At 46.5% G+C, this 21,776-nt stretch overlaps 2 protein-coding genes and 1 pseudogene across 2 annotated transcripts; 1 reads left to right on the plus strand and 2 right to left on the minus strand.

Annotated features, from left to right (window-relative positions):
* The first annotated feature begins 6,571 nt into the window (after positions 1 to 6,571).
* LOC133908604 (putative pentatricopeptide repeat-containing protein At5g40405) lies at positions 6,572 to 8,491 on the plus strand. The gene has a single exon (XM_062350709.1). It carries the CDS (start codon positions 6,572 to 6,574, stop codon positions 8,438 to 8,440), a length of 1,869 nt encoding a protein of 622 aa, XP_062206693.1. The 3' UTR covers positions 8,441 to 8,491.
* Positions 8,492 to 9,391: 900 nt separating this feature from the next.
* On the minus strand, positions 9,392 to 10,947 carry LOC133908606 (uncharacterized). Its single transcript, XM_062350711.1, has 3 exons — positions 10,461 to 10,947; positions 10,080 to 10,305; positions 9,392 to 9,543 (listed from the first exon to the last, which is right to left on the minus strand). Exons 1-2 carry the CDS (start codon positions 10,842 to 10,844, stop codon positions 10,081 to 10,083), a joined length of 609 nt encoding a protein of 202 aa, XP_062206695.1. The 5' UTR covers positions 10,845 to 10,947; the 3' UTR covers positions 9,392 to 9,543; position 10,080.
* A 477-nt stretch (positions 10,948 to 11,424) lies between these two features.
* LOC133908607 (pentatricopeptide repeat-containing protein At1g08070, chloroplastic-like) lies at positions 11,425 to 19,918 on the minus strand (annotated as a pseudogene).
* Between the last annotated feature and the right edge of the window lie 1,858 nt (positions 19,919 to 21,776).

Below are 21,776 nucleotides of genomic sequence, written 5' to 3' on the forward strand. Positions count from 1 at the left end.
TAATTTTATACCTTAAGTCATTTGATCTTCACAAGTAACTTGGCATTTACTCTTTATTATCAATCTTTTTAAGCTTCTCATTCATCTCATGAACATCATTAAGAGCTCAATGACAACGATGCATTCTTATGGCACTCTTCAACGAATCAATGCTTCATTTCTTATGCATCTTCTATGAAATAATTTTAATAAAAATTCTCAATATAATTGTTAGTCTATAGGTATTGTCATCACTTACCCGAGTATCACTTAGAGATCATTCGTCTTGATGCATATCTCTACCGTGCATCATCTATAGAACAACTTATTAATAATTCTTGATATCATTGTTAGTCCATATATATTATCATTAATTATTAAAATCACACTTAAAACTAGATATACTTTCAACGTAAAAATATCCCGGTTATCTGCTCGTTTCTTTCCGGACATTGTCTGAACTGTTTACACCCGAGCGAAAAATGGCGATCTTTCTACTAGGAATTATGTACGCCCGGTATTTTAATACCATATTTTGCAATTCACAATGAGTTGCACTAACATATACTACTACCCAAATCCCAATTCATCAGCATTTATTTGTGTCCTTTCAGGTTTGATGTCATTTTCTTGGGAAAAGAAACTTTGCTGCAGCTTCCTGCAATTCTGCAATGCAATGCACCGTTCCTACGAAGCTGATAAGTAGAAGGCAAGAATAAAGAAGTTAATTGTGGAGCAAGCAACGAAGAGACGGTTGGTACATGAACAGTGCATCGGATTTGCCTTGCTTCTTCAATTTTGGGCCAAAAGTCGGAATGAGTGCTTCGGTGAAACTTGCTTTGAGACCATGGCATTTTTTTCCATAATTAGCAGCGGTGCATCTTCTTTGCCAAAGGCCTTCGGTTTACTGCATCTCTTTATGCTCTTCACCAGATGTCCTCTCCCTGTGAAAGAAAGAAGCTGAGGTTTCCAACCCTTGCAAGCAAGCAGGTAGCCATTCTGTAGCAGGCAGAGTGCCCCCAGGCTGTTCTCCTTTTATCTTTACCACAGCTCACGCAATCTTGTTTGCATGGATCAAACTGAAGTCTTCAGTTAAGATGCTCGTTTTTCTCGAACAAGAGAACTACATGATACTGCATTACAAGTTAGGATGCTGGTAAAGGATACTCTAAAAAAGATGCCAGTAAAAAGGAGACAATGTAATTTTGTCTAAAAATATTCGGAGATGCTAATGTTTGAGGACCCGTGATAAAATGGTGCAGTTTTCTATGATGCGATTGTTCTTTGATTTTATGATGCGTTTTGGATGAGAATCTAGCATGTTTACTGGACTTGTGTGTACTATACTGTTTGGGCTAGTGTGTACGTACTACGCTGTTTCTGTTTTGTTCAGAGATGCACTTCAAGTGGGCTTAACCCTACAGGAAAACAACTTTGTCGGACTTATGTCAGTGCTGTTTTTCGCCCTGCAGATGTAGCTGGCAGTCCTTGCAAGTTTGCAGGTAACACATTATGATCTTGATCTTGCAGGGAGCCAGGGATTCAGAGAGCATCTCCTTTGGCCTTACACCCTCATGCTCTTCCTTGCATGTTTGCAAACTTTATTTTTTCCTGAAACCCTGATGCATGTCTATAAACTTGGTCCCTTCCAGGAGGTCTTGTACAAAAAGAACACGATCCATAGGCTAAAGCGTGCGGCAGTTTACAATGTGAAATGGACATGCTAGCCCTGCAGAGTCTTGTCCGGTAATGCACCGGATTCCACTGTTCTTTCATCGGTGAAGCACAGGAATAATCGTGCACCTGACGAGCCCATTTGCGGCATCTCTGACACGGTGAAAGTCATGGTAACACCTGTGCATGAACAGAAACCCTCTAAGCCAGAGCATTGGCGTTAGAAACGGATGGCGTTAGAAACCGAAGGAAAGAATCTATTTTACTCTTCGAACTATTCTATGGTCTAAATAACTCTTTAAATGTCAAATCATTTATTTTATTTCCCGAAATTTTAATACTGGATCATTTAACCTCTGAAGTGGTTTCACTAAGTAGTTTTGATGATGTGGACACCACGTCACCTGATTTTTTTGCCACATGACGACCACCTCATCATCTTCCTTCTCACACTCTCTCCCTCTACTCCTTGCCCACGCCCTCCTGTGCCGCCGATGTCGCCTCCGGTGCGTCCTCCCGTGCGACCTCCCTTGTTGACCCTCTCGGCACGGGCAATCACGAGCGCGCCACGCCGCTCAGCAGGTCCAGCCAGTCGGTCTCGCCCATGCGCCTCGTCGCCCGCAAACGCGTCGCCGCCAAGCTGACCCGACTAGCCTCCTTCCTCTACGGCGCTGCTTCCCCTCTCTGCTCTCCCTTCTGCTGTCCCGATAGCCCAAGATCGCGCCACCGCTGGCCTGCCGCCTCGAGCCGCAGCCTCGACCACCCCCGTGGCGATCACGACCACGACCACGCCCCGACCACCTCCGCGGGCCCCAACCACGCTGCCCTCGCCCTCTGCGCCACCCTTGGTGAGCACATACACCACCCGTACCCCTCCTCTCCCCTCTCCATTTCCCCTTCCCCTCCGACCCAGGCCGCTACTGTGTGTGCCACCTCCTGCCGAGGAAAGCCCACCTCAGGCTCCCTCCGAGCCCCCTCGGTAAGGGCATCACCTCCCCTCATCGAGGCGGTGCTCGTGCGCGTGCCGCCTCAATCGAGGAAGTGCCAGAGCGGGGAGGCCACCGACGGCCCAAGGCTTTGCCCCACCGTTCAAGCCGCGAGCTCATGCGCGCGTGGGTGTGGCCTCACCGTCGGGTACCATCCCCTTCCCGAGCTCTGGGGAGCCTACACCAGGCATCCCCTCCTCTGCGCGCCTTCGGCCGCCGCCCAGCTGAGCCACCGCTTTTACCTCTCTCTGCTTCGGTGGAGAAAGGAAAAAAAAAAGAAAGAGAAGGAAAGAAGAGAAGAGAAAAGAGAAAAAGAAAGAAAAGAAAAGAAAAGAAAAGGAGGGCTGACGTGGCAAAAAACCAAGCGACATGACATCTACGTCATCAAGAAATCACTCCAAGGGGTTAAGTGATCCGGTATTGAAACTTCAGAGAAGTAAAATGGATGGTTTGAAAATTCAGAAGTTATCTACACCATTAATATAGTTCAAGAAAGTAAAATGGATTTTTTCCGAAACAGAATTTTGTGAAGTTAAACACACCTGAGCACCAAAAGCATCATATCTTTTTCTGGGACTGACAAGGCATCAAGCCATCTTCTACAACGCCAATACACGCTGTCGAGGACATGGCCAGTAGTAGAGGCCGAGCAGGGCCGAGAACACAAGGAGCCCGACGTTCAGTACATCACCAAGGACGTAGCCACGCAGGTGCAGGCAGGCGATCAGGCAGCGAGATGTCCTTGATCACGATCACAGCAGGGGAACACCAGCACGGTGGTAGCAACGACGCCGATCGCGCAGACGCCGGTGCTTCCGGATGCGGCGGGATGCCTGCCCGGCATCCACCGGCGCGAGGGGCAGCAACAACAGGCGCATGTGGGATGTGGCGTACGACGAGCATCGCGGACGAGCAGTACGCGCTTCAGGAGACTACAGCAGCGGCAGCCGCCACTCTGTCACACCAGGTTTTCAAGGGAACAAACCGGATGTATTCCACATGTATGCCAGGATCAAGTTTCCATACATGCAGTGACATCATCAGTGATAACATAAACTGTGTCATTAATAACGAAAACATTCCTTACAAAAGGACCCGCAGGTCTAAAAGAAAACACTAATAGATCTTCAAGCGGCAGCAGGACTTTCATCCATCCACAGGCGTTGTCCGGGGGAATGCCAGCCTATAATATGGTGTTCAGAGCGACACCTTCCTTCACCTAGAACTCAGCACCATCGTCCGGAAGGTCTTCGAAAGCTTCGCTTTCTGAGCAGCATCCAAAAGTTAGGAGAAGGCAAGCGTGAGTACACAGAGTACTCAGCAAGTGAGGGAAAAACATGACATACATGCTTTATGACAAGGAAAAGCTTGATTCGGGATAACTGCAATTATACCAAACTAAACTAGGACTCAAAAGACTTAGCAACCTAATTACTAGGTTGTGACTCCAACAATAAAGGAACATAACTCATCGGATTCCATCCGACTACCAGACTCACCAAATATCACATATCCGGCTACTGACTCATCGGGGGTTCCACCACCCGACTACCCAAACCAGCCACTTAGGATCCCCACTAATTATGAAGAAGTTCAAGCCCGCTATTAACCGTGAGCACGGCTGATCGATCAGTTTTATTACTCTGCAGAGTTTGCACACTTTACCCACGAGTCGCGATTCTCGTTTTGCTTTACACTTCTGGGGTGTGGAGCCGGGGTCTCACTACAAGGCTGTTACAAAGCGCCACCGAATCTATATGCATCCATTAAGGTTTCACTGCTAACAAGGATTTCATCCACTACAGAGGCTCTCTCTTATGCCACTTAACCGTCCACTGGTGCGTACAAAATATGAAGAGCAACTAATTATTTGGTCAGGCCGTACCCATATAGGTCTCGTGGTTGTGCTGTTATGTCGGATAACAGGCTTCACAAATCGGTCCTTAGGATCCCACACAGGAACAAACACAACCCTGCTGTGCAGCTACACCTCAAACTAGCCATCCAGTTAGTATCCCTATTCCATGTTACTACAAGATTATCATACCCAATTTATTGTTACATAAACATTAATCAAGATTGATATTTACTTCAACCCAGACAGCACTAGCATAGCTACCCATTTTATTTTCCATGACCCTTCAAAGGCTACAAGGAAATGTCACACAAATTCTAGTAAAACCCTAACCATGGGATTCAATATTAAACAAGCATGCATCTAGGGAAAATAAAACTACAATATCCTACAATGGTGTCAAAGTGGTCAAGAACACTTGCCTTCAAATGCAGGTTGATCAAAGTCTTCGAATGCCTGATCTTGTAAGCTGACACACTGCTCGTCTCCTAAAGCAATTGCGCACACCGGAAAGTAAATAAACACAACAGCTAATTACAGCACACAAAACAGAGGCAAATCACTCTAAAAAGGTTACTAATGGACAATACACGCTGCTACGATCTCGTGAGCGCAAAAATCTCCTAAATCAGAGCTCGTATGAAAAAGTTATGATAGTTTTAATCAGCAGGGGCTTTTTTTTGAAAGATTACATGGACTAAATTGTAAAAATAGAAAACTCTAGGGACCTATATGTAAAATTCAGAGATCTATTTGTAATTATCCAGAAATTCAGGGGCCTAAAAGCATAAAACAGAACTAACCAGGGGCATATTTATGAAAACAGAAAAGTTCGGGGGCCAAAATGCAATATTACCTATTTTCTGGGAATAACGGAATTATTTTTTACTGGAAAATCTATTTATTGCGTCAATAGACTGACTGAGCTCGGTGGCTGATGTGTCAGTTTACGCGGCTGCTGACTCAGCGCAAATGCCGACGTGGCGTCTTCGGGGCTGCTAACCGGGCGGTGGACCAGTACCAAAGACTGGGTTCACGGGTCTACGGTGAACCGAAGGGGTACGGGGTTCAGCCGATCTAATCTGGGGCGACGATGTGGGATCCAACGGTTCTAGTCATTTGGGGAGGGAGGGGCGGTGACAGGGGCTGGCGGACGCGGCACCGCCGCGGGTTTCGTCGGAGCATTGTCGGCGAGGCTCGATCTACCGCTACAGTCTACCGAACTCAACGATTTTTGGCGCAATAGAATGAGACGGCGACGGGGAGTCTCACCAGTGGGTTCTCGACGGTCGGCGGGGCCTCTGCGGTGGTCGGCGACGGAGAAGAACGGTGGCGGAGGTCGGAGCTTGGAGAGAAATGGCTACGGCGACGGAGGAACGAAACCGACGGCCGGAGAAGCTTCCTGGGGAGCATGTGGTGCCAGAAAGAGGGTCAATTTGCTGCAGGGAGCTTCGGTTAACGCTATCGACAGTGAGGTGGCGGCGGGCCTTACCGATGCTCGGCGAAACGGCGACTCCGGCGGCGGGGAGGCGTCGGCGAGCGGTGAAATGGATCCCTCGTGCTTCAGCGAAGCTGGTGACGGCCTTAGACGCGAAGGGGGAAGCTCGGGTGCGGCGGATGGTGCTCGGCGAGCTCGGTGGCAGCAGCAATGGAGTCCGGGAACTGGCTGAGGGGGCGCGGGGCGGAGAAAACGCAGGGTTGCGACGCATCTTAAATCATCGGGACGTGCAAACCATTGCGGAGATCGTAGGCACGGGTGGCTGGACGCGTGCCGGCGAAATCGGGTGAGGTGGGGCGATGGTTGCGGGCGCTGGTGCGAGGTTGAAGCTGACGGGTAGGGTCCGGCTGTCAGCGAGAGCGAGGAGGAGCGGGCTGGGCTGCGCTGGGGTTGGGTCGTGACTGAGATTTTGGGCTGAGCGGCACAAATTCAAACGGGCGTGACACACACCCGCGCGGCCAGAGCGCGCGTTGGATTCAGACCCGGCACTCTGGCACGGCAGCCCCTTCCCGTTGGCCCAACTCTCCGAGCGCTTCAAAACGGGAACGCGCGCGCGTCCGGCACCACAAACCCAACCCGATGCTGCCGCTGCTCCGCGACCCGGCCACGCTGCTCCCGTCCCTCGCCGCGGCGTCCCAACTCCGCGCGCTCCACGCGCACCTCCTCGTCTCGGGCTGCCTCGCCTCCCCGTCCCACCACGCAGCCTTCCTCGCCTCGCTCGCCTCCTCCTCGCCCACCCACCTCTCCTACGCGCGCCTCATCCTTCCCAAATGCCCCGCGACGCTGCTCGCCCACAATGCCCTCCTCCGCTCGCTCGCCCGCGGGCCGCGCCCTCACCTCGCCTTCTCCGCCTTCCGCGACCTCCCGCTCCCGCCCGACCACTACTCCCTCACCTTCCTCGTACGCGCTGCCACCGCCCTGGCCACGGCCGCGGCGGCGGCAGCGAGGCCCGTGTCGCCCGAGCTGGGGCTGGACGCGAGGCTGCTCGCGGTGTCCGCGCACGGGGCCGCGGTCGGCCAGGGGCACGCGGTGGACCCGCACGTGCAGAGCGGGGTCGTCTCGATGTACGCTGCGCTCGGGGATGTCACCGCCGCGCGGGCCGCCTTCGCGGAGATCGCGAGCCCGGACGTCGTGTGCGTCACGGCGATGGTGGGAGCGCTTGCTGCCGGCGGCGACGTGGACGCCGCGCGCGACCTGTTCGACGGAATGCCGCGGCGGGACCATGTCGCGTGGAACGCCATGATCGCGGGGTACGTGCACGTGGGCAGGTCGAGGGAGGCGCTGAGGCTGTTTGATGAAATGCTGAAGGCTGGCGCTGCCGTCGGGGAGGCCACTCTTGTGTCTGTGCTCACTGCCTGTGCGCAGATGGGCGCATTGGAACGCGGCAAGTGGGTGCATTGGTATGTGCGCAGCCGTGGGATGCGGGTGTCTGTCACGCTGGGCACCGCCTTCGTGGATATGTATTCCAAGTGCGGTGCAGTTGCGACTGCCATGGAGGTGTTTGAGAACATGAGCGAAAGGAATGTGTACACTTGGACCAGTGCTGTCAGTGGCCTTGCGATGAACGGCATGGGTATGGAGTGCCTTGAGCTGTTCAAGCGCATGCAGAGTGCAGGGATCCAGCCTAACGGTGTCACCTTCGTCGCTGTGCTCCGTGGATGCTCCATGGCTGGGTTGGTAGAAGAGGGACGGGCATGCTTCGACTCAATGAAGTGCAAGCATGGAGTTGATCCTTGGTTTGAACACTACGGCTGCATGGTTGATCTCTATGGTCGAGCAGGGCGTTTAGATGATGCTGTCAATTTCATCAACGCCATGCCAGTGCAGCCTCACGAAGGTGTGTGGGGAGCACTGCTCAACGCTTCTCGGATTCACAATAACATTGAGTTGGGCAAATATGCAATGGACAAGCTGGTGGCAATTGAGTCCAAAAACGATGCGGCTCATGTCTTGCTGTCTAACATCTATGCGGAATCACAGGACTGGAAGGGTGTCAGCAGAACTCGGGGCGTGATGAAGGCCAAGGGAGTCAAGAAGGTGCCAGGGTGGAGTGCCATAGAGGTTGATGGCAAGGTGCATGAGTTCTTTGTTGGAGGCAAGTCACACCCAAGGTACAAGGAGATCGAGATGATGCTTGCTGAGATGATTCGAAGGCTGAGACTACATGGGTACGCTGCAAACACAAAGGAGGTGCTGTTTGATATCGAGGAAGAGGAGAAAGAGGGTGCAATCTCCTTGCATAGTGAGAAGCTGGCACTTGCCTTTGGCTTGATCGCGTTGCCGGAAGGTGTGGAAATTAGGATTGTGAAGAACCTGAGAGTATGCAAGGACTGCCATGATTATACCAAGTTGATATCTAAGGTCTTCAACAGGGAGATTGTTATGAGAGATAGGAATAGGTTTCACCATTTCAAGAATGGAGCGTGTTCCTGTAAGGATTACTGGTGATATTTTTTTTCTGTTCCCGTTCAATTTTGATGGTCCATTCACATTTAGGTAGCAAGATTGATACATTAGAATACAGAAATACATATCAAATGGTGCATCTGCCCAAGTAAAATGCTCCATCCGTTTCAAAATACAAGATGCATTAGGATTTAAAAAGAGTCAAACTTCGTCAAATTGTGTGTATGTACAAAAGATATATCAATAGATTCGTATTTCACATATCTTCTAATAAGATATTGCTTTCGTATATTGTAAGAGAAATTAGTGGTCAAATAATACTTTGAAATACTCCCAAATCCTAGTACACCCTGTAAAAAGAAATTATGCGCCTGCATAAGAATCAACAAGACTCTTTTTGTGGGGTACTTGCAAAGATGCAGACTGAGTTTTGAGCTAATGAACTATCCTGCCAGTGCACGGATTGCCAGGGAATTGGGTGATATATTTCAATCATCAAAGGATGGGTGACGAACCCCTGCACTGCAGGATCACTTGCTATTTTGCTATCAGTTAACTGAAATTCCTACCATTGTTTGTTTTGATGACCTAGCAATTTAGCACTGATAGGCAGAGCAGCAACAAATCTAAGCAGATTCACGATACAAGTTAAGGGAGATAGATTCTGATATCTGCAACTCTATGAAATTAGTATGCTATACACATTGAAGCGTATTGCCACATGATCAATAAATATTTTTCGCAGTTTTCTGATCTGCTGGAAAAGCATCAACGGCACACGAAGGAACGTGTTATATGTAAACTGATGCTCCGAGTCTGAACATGAGGTTACCTGCAGCAGGTAAAGAATTGCAGGACAGCCTTCAAAAACCAACCAGGACAGATAATTTGCAAGGAAGAGGAACAGATACTGACTTGGTCTCTATTCTTATTCGTGCTGTCCTGCACACCTCATACAATTAGAAGGGGGGGGGGGGGGCAACATTGAGTACATGTTCAACACAAGGTCAACTCAATTCTCTTTAAGATGCATTCATTCTCCACAAATAAAAAGACATCAATATTACATGTGAATATCCCCTATATTGATGACATTGGAATGAGCAGACAGAAGCACAGCGTGCTAGCCATCAACACTAGACAGCCTGCAGAAAATTTAATTACAGCTCAAGTCAAAATTCAATAACCAAGAGATGAACGAAGTCGGAAGTTGTGGGTTCCTTTTCAAGGCTGCAGCACATCGCATGACATGCTTATATCCAGATACAGACAGTCTAGAAGCTTTTACGGGAAAATATCAGCGTCATGATTCATGAATAATGCTCTGACTTCTGATTAATCTTATTCTTAACATGAAGTTTTGTAATAGTATATAGTATTTCAAACAGTAACTTAATATAAATAGGTAGTATTTTATTCTTATCAAAACTATTGATTATTGCCTTGTACCAGAGATAACAGAGCCACCAAAACACAGATAGCTATGCCTATAATTTATAGTAGAAACTTATATCACACTTTTAAAGCACTATTATAAAATTTTTGTCACGGTCTATCAGCTATAAGTTGCACCTATTACAATTCACTTGAATTCTTGAGAGTAACATTGAGTCTAGACAGAATACTCAACGAATTCCTTGTTCCAATCAGAATCCCAAATTAAAGGTGAAGCTGTTGCTACCTCATGAAGCCAAGCCAAACTTTTTCATGACATCCTTGGTTCTCTTCCGGAGCCTCATGAACACGATGACCATGCAAGCCAGCACCCATGGTGGGAAGTTTACGGTGCCGAGCCTGGACGCCTGAAGCCACTCGGGCATCTTCGCCTCCTTCAATAACACTGCAGCTACTGCCGTCATAGCAGCGACCCCAATCATCACCTTTGTTATGGGTTTCAGCAAAGAATCCTAAACCATAAAAGAGGCAAATGCATCGTATGAGACCTCCTAATGCTAACCTTGTAGACAACAAGGTACGCAAAGCAATTGTTAGATCAAGATGCAAGTAAAATGAAGGGGAATTGATGTGCGGTGGTGTTGGGGGGTGCTACTCCTATGAATACCTTGGGCTCGCCGTCGAGGAAGATGGTGGAGCCGGGGGCGTAGGTGAGGAGGGACCGGCCGTTGCGGGGGTGGAAGCGGATGGCGACGCCGCGGGTGCGGGCGGCGGGGTCGAAGGCGAAGACGGACTTGAGGCCGTGCTGCTCCAGGATGTCGCCGACCTCCAGCTGGTCCTGCGTCCACCCGCCTAGCCGCGACCGGAACACGGCCACCGGCCCGCGCCCCTGCCGGAACAGTTGCACCTCCACCTCCGGTGAGGCCGCCACACCCGATCCGGGCTTCCCGTCCGGGCCAGGGGTCGGGGCTGGGGACTCCTCTTGGATTGCATCGTCGCTGGCCTCCGCGGCTGCTGCCGGCGCCGCAGCCTTGTCCGCTTCCGGCTCCATTGGTTCGGTCGATCAGGTTCGGGGGCTGAAGGAATCTGGTGTTCTGGTCGTGTCGTGCTGTATCGAAGGAAGAACTGGGCTGCTTAAGAGACAGGTGCAAAGCGAAGTTCTTCACTTCACTGGGTTAGGCCTAAAATTACCTAAGGCCCAATAATCTAACAATTTAACCAAAATTGCTATAATCGAATCAATGGATATGTTCCTCTCAAAAGATAATAAATTCTATGGATACCTTTTTTTTAGGTAAATCTATGGATATATCTTAGGCAGGAAACTTAGAAACTATTCATTTGAACTTCTGTTTTTAGATTTTCTAAAAAAACTGTACTTTTTATTTATTAAAAAACTATTTTTAGAAATAGACCGTTGGTTTCTACAATAAATTTTTAGTTTGTCAGAGCGAATTTTTCAACTTTAGAACTGGTTTGTTTGGCCTTCTACTTTTAGACTTTTTTGAAAATTTGTGCTTTTAACTGATTAAAAAACTATTTTTGAAAATAGACGATTGACTTCTATAATAAATTTTTAACTTCTTAGCACATAGTTTCTCACAAAATCATTTCTTAGCGAGCTTCCCAGCTTTAGTTTATCTTTCTTAGAAACAATCTTCTGGCTTCTCCAAAATCTTGTTTGTTTTAGCTTTTAGCTTCTGACAGCAGCAGAAGTAGAAAATAAATAGAGCAGTTTATTTTCTTTAGAAACAGATTTCTAGTTTCTTTAAAAACCATTTCTCTAAAACTCTATCTGTTCTAACTTATAGCTCCTAGTAAAAAAAAACAGAAAACAAACAGACCTTACATACACATGGCTTCAACACTAGTGTTCCAACCTATGCAAAGTACAAAACTGCATCTGCATTGATGTCTTGTGATTGATGGTAATTTGATTAGCACACCTCCGAAACTAATTCAGGATCAGACACAACTCGGTCCAGCTGCAAGCCCAGACCGTCCACAACGTCCTAAATCTCAGCTGACCTCGGGTTCGGGTGATATGTATCCTGCACCAGGAACCTGTGCCCCTCGCCGTCGAGCTCCATCCAACTGTAAGCCGACAGCTTCTGCACGTTTTTGCTCCTCATCGGGTCCCTGATCTCCCACACGTCGCCCCAGAGACCGGCGTCTGCGTAGATGTTGGACAGGAGGACGTAGATCGACGAGCTCTCGGGCTCCAGGGCCAGGAGCTTGCCCGCGGCGAGCTCGACGTCCGCGTGCGCTCTGCAGGCGCTGAGCAGCGTGGTCCAGATCACCGCGTTCGGCTCGACCTCCATGTCGCAGATGAACTTGTAGGCTGCCCACAGCCTGCCGGACTTGCAGAGGAGGTCTACCAAGCATGCGCAGTGCTCCACTTGAGGACAGACATGGTGTTTCCTTTTCATCGCTTCGAAGAACGCCATGCCTTGGTCCACCAAGTCAGCTGTGCATGCTGTCAATAGCGTGATGAAGGTGATCTCGTTGGGCTGAACACCATCGGCTACCATCATTTCGTACAAGGCAATCGCGTCTTCTGCGAAGCCATTCAGTGCAAGGCCTCTGATCATGGAGTTCCAAGCGATGACCACCTTCTGTTCCATCCGGTTGAAGACACTGCGAGCTCTGCCAACGTGCCCGCGCTTGGTGTACATGTCGATCAGAGCTGATCCGAGATAGCTGGTAAGAGGCAGACTCTGGCTCTCCATGTAATCACAATCTGTTCTCCGAGTTCATCAGAACCCAACTGAGCACATGCAGACAATACACCAACAAGAGTAACTTCATTCGGCTTGCAATTGGTTTCCTTCATCCTCTCAAACAGCTCTAGAGACTCATGTGGTCTCCCATTCTGTGCACCACCAGCAATCATAGTGCTCCATGCTACGACATCCCTCTGCAGCATCCGATCAAACTCCCAACATGCCTCGTCAATAGCCCGACACTTGACGTACATTTCCATCAAAGCAGTGTGCACTATCACATTCTGCAAATCCTCTTCCCCGATCAACGCCCTTACCCGCTTTCCAATATCAAGATCACCAGTTTTGGCGCATATGGACAACACTGTTGTGATAGTGATAGCATTTGGCTTTGCACCCTCACTCCCGATCAAACAATGTCAATGCTTCTCGGAATTCCCCACCGTGCGCATAGCAGGTGATCATCGAATTCCATGAAGCGGATGTCCTCCTAGGGATACTCTCAAACAGCCTTCTTGCTTTCTCCACATCCCCGGACTTGGAATACCCGTGCTTTCTCCACATCCCCGGACTTGGAATACCCGGTGATCAAACAATTCATTGGTATCGGGTCCTTCACCGGCATCTCCTGGAAGACCCTCACAGCAGACTCCATATCCCTGTTCTTGGCGTAGAAATTCACCAGAGCAGTCTGCACGAACACATCCCGTAGCATCCCACGGACAAGGGCGTGGCAATGCACCTGCCTGCCTGGCAGGGCGCGGCCGAGAGCGCGCACGGCTTGACGACAAGCGGGACGCAACCCGGCGGGACTCCGGCGCCCCTGCAGTGCAGAGAGGATACGGCCACGAGGAGCTCCAGGTGCAGAGAGAGCTTGAAGAGGCCGGAGAGGAGGGCGCTGCAGAGTGTCACAAATCAAATCAAACAGAGATCGAATTGGGCAAAAATGGTGAGAAAATGGGGAAAGGTGGAAGAACTCGAGGAACAGGGCAAGAACAGCGCTAGAGCTGGGCTATTCCATTACGAAAACTAACGAGTTCTGTTACAAGTCTCAACAAAAATGGATGCCTCCACTGGACCACACCTCCCAGGTTTAATACTCTGAACGGATTACAGCTCCATTGAGCGTTTACCCGCCAGGGTAACAGTAAAAACAAAGTCTTAAAATGTAAAGGTAAACGGTAGCGCCGACGGCCTCCAAGACATGATGTAGACCGTCCATTCGCCCGCGAAGATGGAGCAGAACATCTTGGTCGTTGATTCTTCTAAGGCAGCCGGGTTGTGACAATTCCCCCTCCATAAGCAGGCACTTGACCTCAAGTGTCCTGGTAGTGCACAGCCGTCAGAGCCCGCGACGGTGGTTTAGTAGCTTCAGCGGGACTGTCTGGCCACCACTCAGTGATAGTTTGCTCATAGAAACTAGGGAATGTAGTGCGGATAAATCCCTTATCTTCCCATGTAGCATCTGCTTGAGGAGAGTTCTCCCACTGTATGAGCCACTGTGTCACTAACTCATCATTCCTCGGCAAACACCTGGTATCCAGTACCTTGACAGGAGATGTTTTGAGCCGGCCATTGTCATCCACCAGGGGAAGATTCTTAGCAGGAATAGCATTTGGTCCAATGTGTTTTTTGAGTTGGCTCACATGGAAGACAGGGTGAATCAGAGCATCTTGTGGTAACTGCAGTTTATATGCTACTGGTCCAATTTTTTTGAGAATGAGAAATGGCCCATAGTATTTTGTTGTCAATTTGAATGAATTTCTCAGCCCAAAGGCAGCCATTCTGTAAGGCTGAAGCTTGAGGTAGACAAAATCTCCTTCCTGGAAGGTTCGTTCAGACCTCTTCATATCTGCATATTTCTTCATTCTTGCTTGAGCCTTAATCAAGTGATCCTTTAACTGAGAGATCATACTGCTTTTGTGAGCCAAATAGTCTCTAGCAGGGCACTCAGGACCAGGAATCATGACTTCACTGATCAAAGGAGGTGGTTGGCCATAAAGTGCCTGAAATGGAGTGCATTTGAGAGATGTGTGATAATTACTGTTATACCACCATTCAGCAAGAGGTAACCAGGAACTCCATCTCTTTGGTTCAGAAAAAGACATACATCGCAAATAATTCTCAAGACACTGATTTACTCGTTCAGTTTGCCCATCACTCTGAGGGTGGTATGCTGAACTGAACCTCAGTGAAACCTTCAATTGCTTGAATAATGCTTGCCAAAAATCACTGGTGAATAATCTGTCTCTGTCAGAAATTATGGCAGTGGGCAAACCATGAAGTTTGTAGATGTTGTCCATGAAAGCATGAGCTACTGTCTGAGCAGTAAGTGGGTGGGAAAGTGGAATGAAGTGAGCATATTTAGTGAGTCTATCCACAATTACAAAGATTATATCCTTCCCATTGGATTTGGGCAAACCCTCTATAAAGTCCATGGAGATGTGACTCCATGCCATATCAGGGATTGGTAAAGGTTCAAGAAGTCCAGGGTAGTGGCACTGCTCACCTTTAGCTCGCTGGCAAGTTGGACAAGCTGACACAAAGTTTTCTACAGATTTCTTCAAGCCATTCCAGTGGAAAACTCTTTTGATTCTTTGATAGGTTGCAGCTATACCAGAGTGTCCTCCCAATGCTGATGAGTGGAGAGCTGAAATGATATTCTTTTGCACAGCAGTGTCTTGTCCTAGGTGAATTCTCCCCTTGTATCTGAGGACTTCAGAGTGTAGGGAATAATTTGGGTTGGAATCAGGAGATATAGCAAGCTGGGCAATAAGCTGCTGACAGGCAGCATCATGAGCATAACTTTTTAAGACCTCAGAAATCCAATTGGGTTGCACCACAGAGATTGCTTGACACTCCACATCTCTTCTTGATAATGCATCAGCAGCCTTGTTTTCACTACCCTTTTTATACTCAATTTTGTAATCAAGTTGTAATAGCCTTAAGAGGAGCTTATGTTGGATCCCTTCTGTCAACCTCTGTTCAGCAAGGTACTTCAGACTTTGCTGATCTGTTCTGATGATCAACTGAGATCCCAGCAGGTAGTGCTTCCATTTTTTGACAGACTCAAGAATTGCCAAAGCCTCTTTATCATAGATGGACTGTGACTGGGCTCTCTTGCTAATTGATTTGCTAAAGTAGGCAATAGGCTATCCTTGCTGCATGAGAACAGCACCAATACCTGTTGCACAAGCATCTGTTTCCAAAATAAATGGAAGGTTGAAATTTGGAAGAGTGAGGACAGGTGCTGTGATTAGTCTCGTTTTGAGTTCTTCAAATGCTTCTGTTTGGGCTGGTCCCCAACAGAAAGAGTTTTTCTTAAGCATATCATGTAATGGTCTGCAAATCAGGCCAAATCCCTTAACAAATCTTCTGTAATACCCAACTAGTCCCAAAAAACTTCTCAGCTGGGTTATTGACTTTGGAATTGGCCAAACCTTCACTGCTTCAATTTTTGCAGGGTCTGTAGAGAGTCCATTGCTGCTGATGATGTGGCCCAAGTACTCAATTTTCTGCACAGCAAATGAACACTTGCTTCTTTTGGCATAGAGACTATTTTCCAATAGTGTTTGCAAGACCATTGTCAGATGGAGCTTATGTTCTTCCAAGGTTTTGCTATAAACAAGTATGTCATCGAAAAATATGAGAACAAACTTCCTTAAATAGGCAGCAAAAACCTTGTTCATCATGGACTGGAAGGTAGCAGGTGCATTTGTTAAGCCAAAAGGCATGACAAGAAATTCAAAGTGGCCAAAGTGAGTGGTGAAAGCTGTTTTAGGAATGTCAGAGTCATGCATTAAAATCTGATGGAAGCCTGATCTCAAATCTAATTTTGAAAAATAAGTGGCTCCACATAACTCATCAAACAAATCATCAACAATTGGAATGGGAAACTTATTTTTGATGGTAAGATCATTTAACTCCCTGTAATCCACACAAAATCGCCAACTGCCATCTTTTTTTCTTGCCAAAATGGAAGGAGAGGAGAAGGGACTTTCACTTGGCTGTATCAGCCCTTGTTCCAACAGTTGCTTCACCAATTTCTCCACTTCATTCTTCTGGTAGTGTGGAATCCTATATTGCCTCAGATTAGGAGGGATGCTGCCTGGCTTCAATGGTATAGAGTGGGTGCAGTTCCTGGAAGGAGGTAAACCAGAAGGTTCAACAAAGACAGCCTCAAATTTAGTCAGGATTGCTTCTATATCAGCATCATAATTGGATTCCTGTAGTTCTGAATTGGAAGTAATCTTTAAGTGGAGAAGATAGCCTTGGGCACCCTTGCAAACCAATTTGTCAAATTTGGGGGGATCCATGATCAAACACAGTTGTGGAGAAGTACAGTCACTGAATGTGATTGTTTGAAGACCCTCTTTGCGAATAGTCAATGTCCTGAGCTTCAGATCGATGGCAACAGGGCTGTGAAGGAATAACCAATCACACCCAAGTATCAAGTCATAGCTCTTCAATTCCAGGAGTTGGAAAGGGTTGTCAAACCTTTCCTTGTAAATCTGATAGACACAAGACTGAACATAACCTCCAGTGTGCAATTCACCACCCCCAGCTACTTTAACTGACTTCAAGACAGTATGTTGTATTGAGCAACCAGCTTTAGATGCAAATGTTACATCGATGAAGCTATGAGTGCTACCACTATCTACTAATGCCATACCTCTCTTTCCTCCCAAAATGACAGGTAGATGGAAAGTGGTAGTGTTGGTAGTACCTTTAAGAGCTTGCTGAGAGATGTGCATGAGGGATTGTTCAGTTTGATGATTGCAATCTACTGCCTCTCTATGGGACTCATCATCATCGTCCTGACATTGTATTTCTTCAGGTTCCAGAGTAATTGCATGGGCAGCATTTTGATAGAATTTACATTTCTGCTTGTGTCTAGGGGTCCAAGGAGCTGCACACTTCCAGCAGGTTCCGGGCTCTTTTGGCTTAACTGCAATAGGAGCTAACTTGTCTGGCCTTGGAACAGTGTCCAGTTTAGGAGCTTGGTTGACCAGCTGTGCATGTTTGTGAGGGGCATTTGTAGAGGCATATGGACTCTTGTGTGCAGAAGGGACATAAGCATTTTGCTTCTTGCTCAGGACTGCTTTCTCCAGATCCTTGGCAATCCAATAAGCTTCATCCAGAGTATATGGTTTGTGAGGCTTCAAATAGTGTTTGATTTGTTCTTTTAGTCCTCTGACAAAACATCTAACATAATATTCTTCCTGCAACCCTGGGTGCTGCCTTTGCATAGATGCCATCAATTCTTCAAATTTATCAATATAATTGGAGACAGAAGTATCTTGGATAAGGGAGTGGAACATTTCAACCACATCATACATGCTGTGTTCTGAGAATCTGTTACAGACCATTTGGCAAAATTGCAACCACCTGATTTGTTTTGATGAAATTCGCAGGCCAGTCCACCAATTCTCAGCCCTCCCTGTGCAATGCAAGGTTGCCATGGAGACCCACATGTCCTGAGGCACTGAGGCTAGGTCAAAATATTTTTCGCATTGGCGTGTCCAGCCACTAGGATTATCCCCCTGGAAAGATGGGAACTCTAGCTTTGGTCTAGAAATTGATAAACTGAAAGAGGGTTCAGCATTTTTGGATGACCATTTATCCTGACCATAATGTGTGGTTTGGCGACCGAGGTCAGTAATTCTAGCATGAGGAGGGACATATGTTGTTGTAGGAGGGAATCTATGGACAATAGGGTGGGCATTCATGGGTTGGGATTTGTCAAAAACATGATCTGGGTGAGTGTGTATACCATCAGCTACATGAGCAGGGTGAGCAGACCTGACTGGAACATCAGTAAAAACTACTCCATATGCAGAATTGAGACTGGATGAGGCATGAGCACCAAATAGTTCAGTTGTACCTTCCCTTTGGAGTTTATCAGACCTCTCCCCCAATTCTCCACCGTGTGCTTTATCCAATTCCTGATCTGTTGGCTTGGTAAGAGTTGGTACAGCAGGCATGCCATGGGCTTGGGGTAGTTTCATCAGAATAGCTTGCATGGAGCCCAACTGATCGAGTACCTGAGATAGTTGCATCTCCACGCCTCCAACCCGAGATCTCAGATCCACCATCTCTTCCTGAATGGTCTCCGCAAACCCCAAGCTAGAACCGTCTGCATCATCAGTATTCAGAATGCTAGAGTGAGCATTCGTCGCTGCCGACGATGCTGCCGCTGCTTTAGCTGCAGTGCGAGTCATCTTCTTCTTCTCCGGGCAAATCGGTTCGGACTTGTCCTCCCCGTGAAGATTTGCGCCGGCTGTCTACCGCCGCCTGGGTTGGAGGAACACGATCGAGGGATTTTACTCCCAGACGAACTGAGAAACCCAAATCGTGGTCCAATCCCCCTCCGTCAACTCCGCGACTCCGATTCAGCACCGATTCTCGGGATTTTACGCTCGGACAAGGGCCGGGCAACCATCATCGGAAGCCGAATCCATCGCTAATAGGCCGAGATTCGATAAGCTCTGACACCAATTTGTCACAAATCAAATCAAACAGAGATCGAATTGGGCAAAAATGGTGAGAAAATGGGGAAAGGTGGAAGAACTCGAGGAACAGGGCAAGAACAGCGCTAGAGCTGGGCTATTCCATTACGAAAACTAACGAGTTCTGTTACAAGTCTCAACAAAAATGGATGCCTCCACTGGACCACACCTCCCAGGTTTAATACTCTGAACGGATTACAGCTCCATTGAGCGTTTACCCGCCAGGGTAACAGTAAAAACAAAGTCTTAAAATGTAAAGGTAAACGGTAGCGCCGACGGCCTCCAAGACATGATGTAGACCGTCCATTCGCCCGCGAAGATGGAGCAGAACATCTTGGTCGTTGATTCTTCTAAGGCAGCCGGGTTGTGACACAGAGGGCGGCTGTCGGGCGGGGCACCGCGTCGAACAGGTGGCGTGCGGCGCGGGAGGTGGCTGGGTCGGATAGGAGGGCGTGAAGCGGTCGGGTCTTGAGGAGGCGGGCGAGGTCGGGAGGCAGATGGGAGCGGAGGAGGCGGGGCTCCATCGGCGGCGGTGGGTAGGGTTCGGCGGGGCGCGGCTGACGGGCCGGGCGCCAGCGGCGTGGCAAGCGCTTCGGTTGCTGGCAGTGCAGGTGCAATCGTTGCGGCCGGCCTTGCGTTTGGTAGGCGCTTCGGTTGTGGCCTGAACGCTGCAATTGGGCAATCGCAGTTTTGCACGGTGCGGGTTCAACAGTAAACACTGGTTTCAGATGACTTTTGTAGGGATTTCACTAAAATTTCTGTAGAAATTTTGAGAAAATCGGGGCCTCATTTTCAGGCAATATATAGTAGTTAACACAGTGACAGTGACAAAAAGCCACAGGGTAAAAAACATGGAGAAGTGGGGAGAAACGCACTATGCATTTTATCAGATGTTTAGGGTCTCATTAAAACACGAGAAGTTCACATGAAACAGTTCAATCAATGAAAACTCATATGTACATGAGCCCAACATATAGTATATCCGTTCTTTTTTAGTTGTCCTTATTGATTTATCACAGTATTCGAAACATAGCTTTGACTGTAGCTTTTTATAACTTTATATCAATATACACTACTCTTTCCCTTCAAGAATGCAATGCGTATTTTATTTTTAAAAAAATCTTCAAAGTTATACTTTGATCATTGTTTTATCACAAAATATATAGTTTATAGCTAAAAACCAATGTACTGTGAAAAAATTTTGAAATATGAATCTAGTTATATAATTTTATACACTAAACATATTTATAATTTAACTAATTGTTGATCAAAATATATAAAATTTGAATTTTTTTAAAAACAAAATACGTCTTATATTCTTGAACGGAAGGAGTAATAAATTTGTATTTTTATTGAAGCATTTGTGAAGACAAATCTAATAATATAATTTTCATATACTCAATCTTAAAAACTTTAAACATATTAATAGCTAAATATTTATAACTTTATATCAATATACACTACTCTTTCCATTCAAAAATGCAAGGTGCATTTTATTTTAAAAAAAAATCTTCAAAGTTATACTTTGATCATTGTTTCATCATAAAATATATAGTTTATAGCTACAAAACCAACATAGTGTGAAAGAGTTTTAAAATATGAATCTAGTTATATAATTTTATACACTAAATATATTTATAATTTAACTAATTGTTGATCAAAATATATAAAATTTGATTTTTTTCAAACAAAATACATCTTACATTCTTAAACGGAGGGAGTAATAAATTTGTATTTTTATTGAAGCATTTGTGAAGACAAATGTAATAATATAATTTTCATATACTCAATCTTAAAAACTTTAAACATATTAATAGCTAAATATTTATAACTTTATATCAATATACACTACTCTTTCCATTCAAAAATGCAAGGTGCATTTTATTTTAAAAAAAATCTTCAAAGTTATACTTTGATCATTGTTTCATCATAAAATATATAGTTTATAGCTATAAAACCAATATAGTGTGAAAGAGTTTTAAAATATGAATCTAGTTATATAATTTTATACACTAAATATATTTATAATTTAACTAATTGTTGAGCAAAATATATAAAATTTGATTTTTTTTCAAACAAAATACATCTTACATTCTTAAACGGAGGGAGTAATAAATTTGTATTTTTATTGAAGCATTTGTGAAGACAAATGTAATAATATAATTTTCATATACTCAATCTTAAAAACTTTAAACATATTAATAGCTAAATATTTATAAGTTTAACCGCACATGTCCTAAAATAGCAAATAAAGAAACACAGGTACAAGGCATGCGGGACACCCAGTTACGACATTTCATGGTACAAAAGGTTCTGCGGCTCTCGGTTGCAAGAGTCATCACTCATTAGCACAGAAAGCAAAGCGATGTTCAGTTCCGAATGAGGTTTTTTGATTAATGCGCTCCTAACAGTAGCCCGCATAACAGGCAGAGTTTCTTCGACCAGAAATCGAAACAAGCCCGAGAGAACTGACTATACACCTATGTTTCACCGATGCGTCACGGATGTTGTTGTATATACAACAAGATACAATGATACGGTGCGATACGACTATCAAGAAGTATCAGGGGATTACGATTTAGATATAATTTTATTTAATGTTTTTGATACATGGTGATACCTCCAGCCGATACATTTGGCGGAGGAGGCAACGTCTGGCAAGGTGCGCGGCGAGCTTGCAGGCATGGTCCAGGGGCAGGACACGAAGGACCTAGTCCTTGAGGACCTGGATGATGTAGGTGCCCGGCAGCG

The sequence above is a fragment of the Phragmites australis genome, chromosome 2, assembly GCF_958298935.1.
Source record: "Phragmites australis chromosome 2, lpPhrAust1.1, whole genome shotgun sequence".
NCBI classification, from domain to species: Eukaryota; Viridiplantae; Streptophyta; class Magnoliopsida; order Poales; family Poaceae; genus Phragmites; species Phragmites australis.

What these genes read in the sequence shown, in the direction of transcription:
- LOC133908604 (XM_062350709.1), top strand. Translation starts at nt 6,572, where the DNA reads ATGCTGCCGCTGCTCCGCGACCCGGCCACGCTGCTCCCGTCCCTCGCC.
- LOC133908606 (XM_062350711.1), bottom strand. Translation starts at nt 10,844, where the DNA reads ATGGAGCCGGAAGCGGACAAGGCTGCGGCGCCGGCAGCAGCCGCGGAG. An exon ending in TCCTCGACGGCGAGCCCAAG is followed by an intron (nt 10,306 to 10,460) that starts GTATTCATAGGA and finishes TTTATGGTTTAG; the next exon opens with GATTCTTTGCTGAAACCCAT.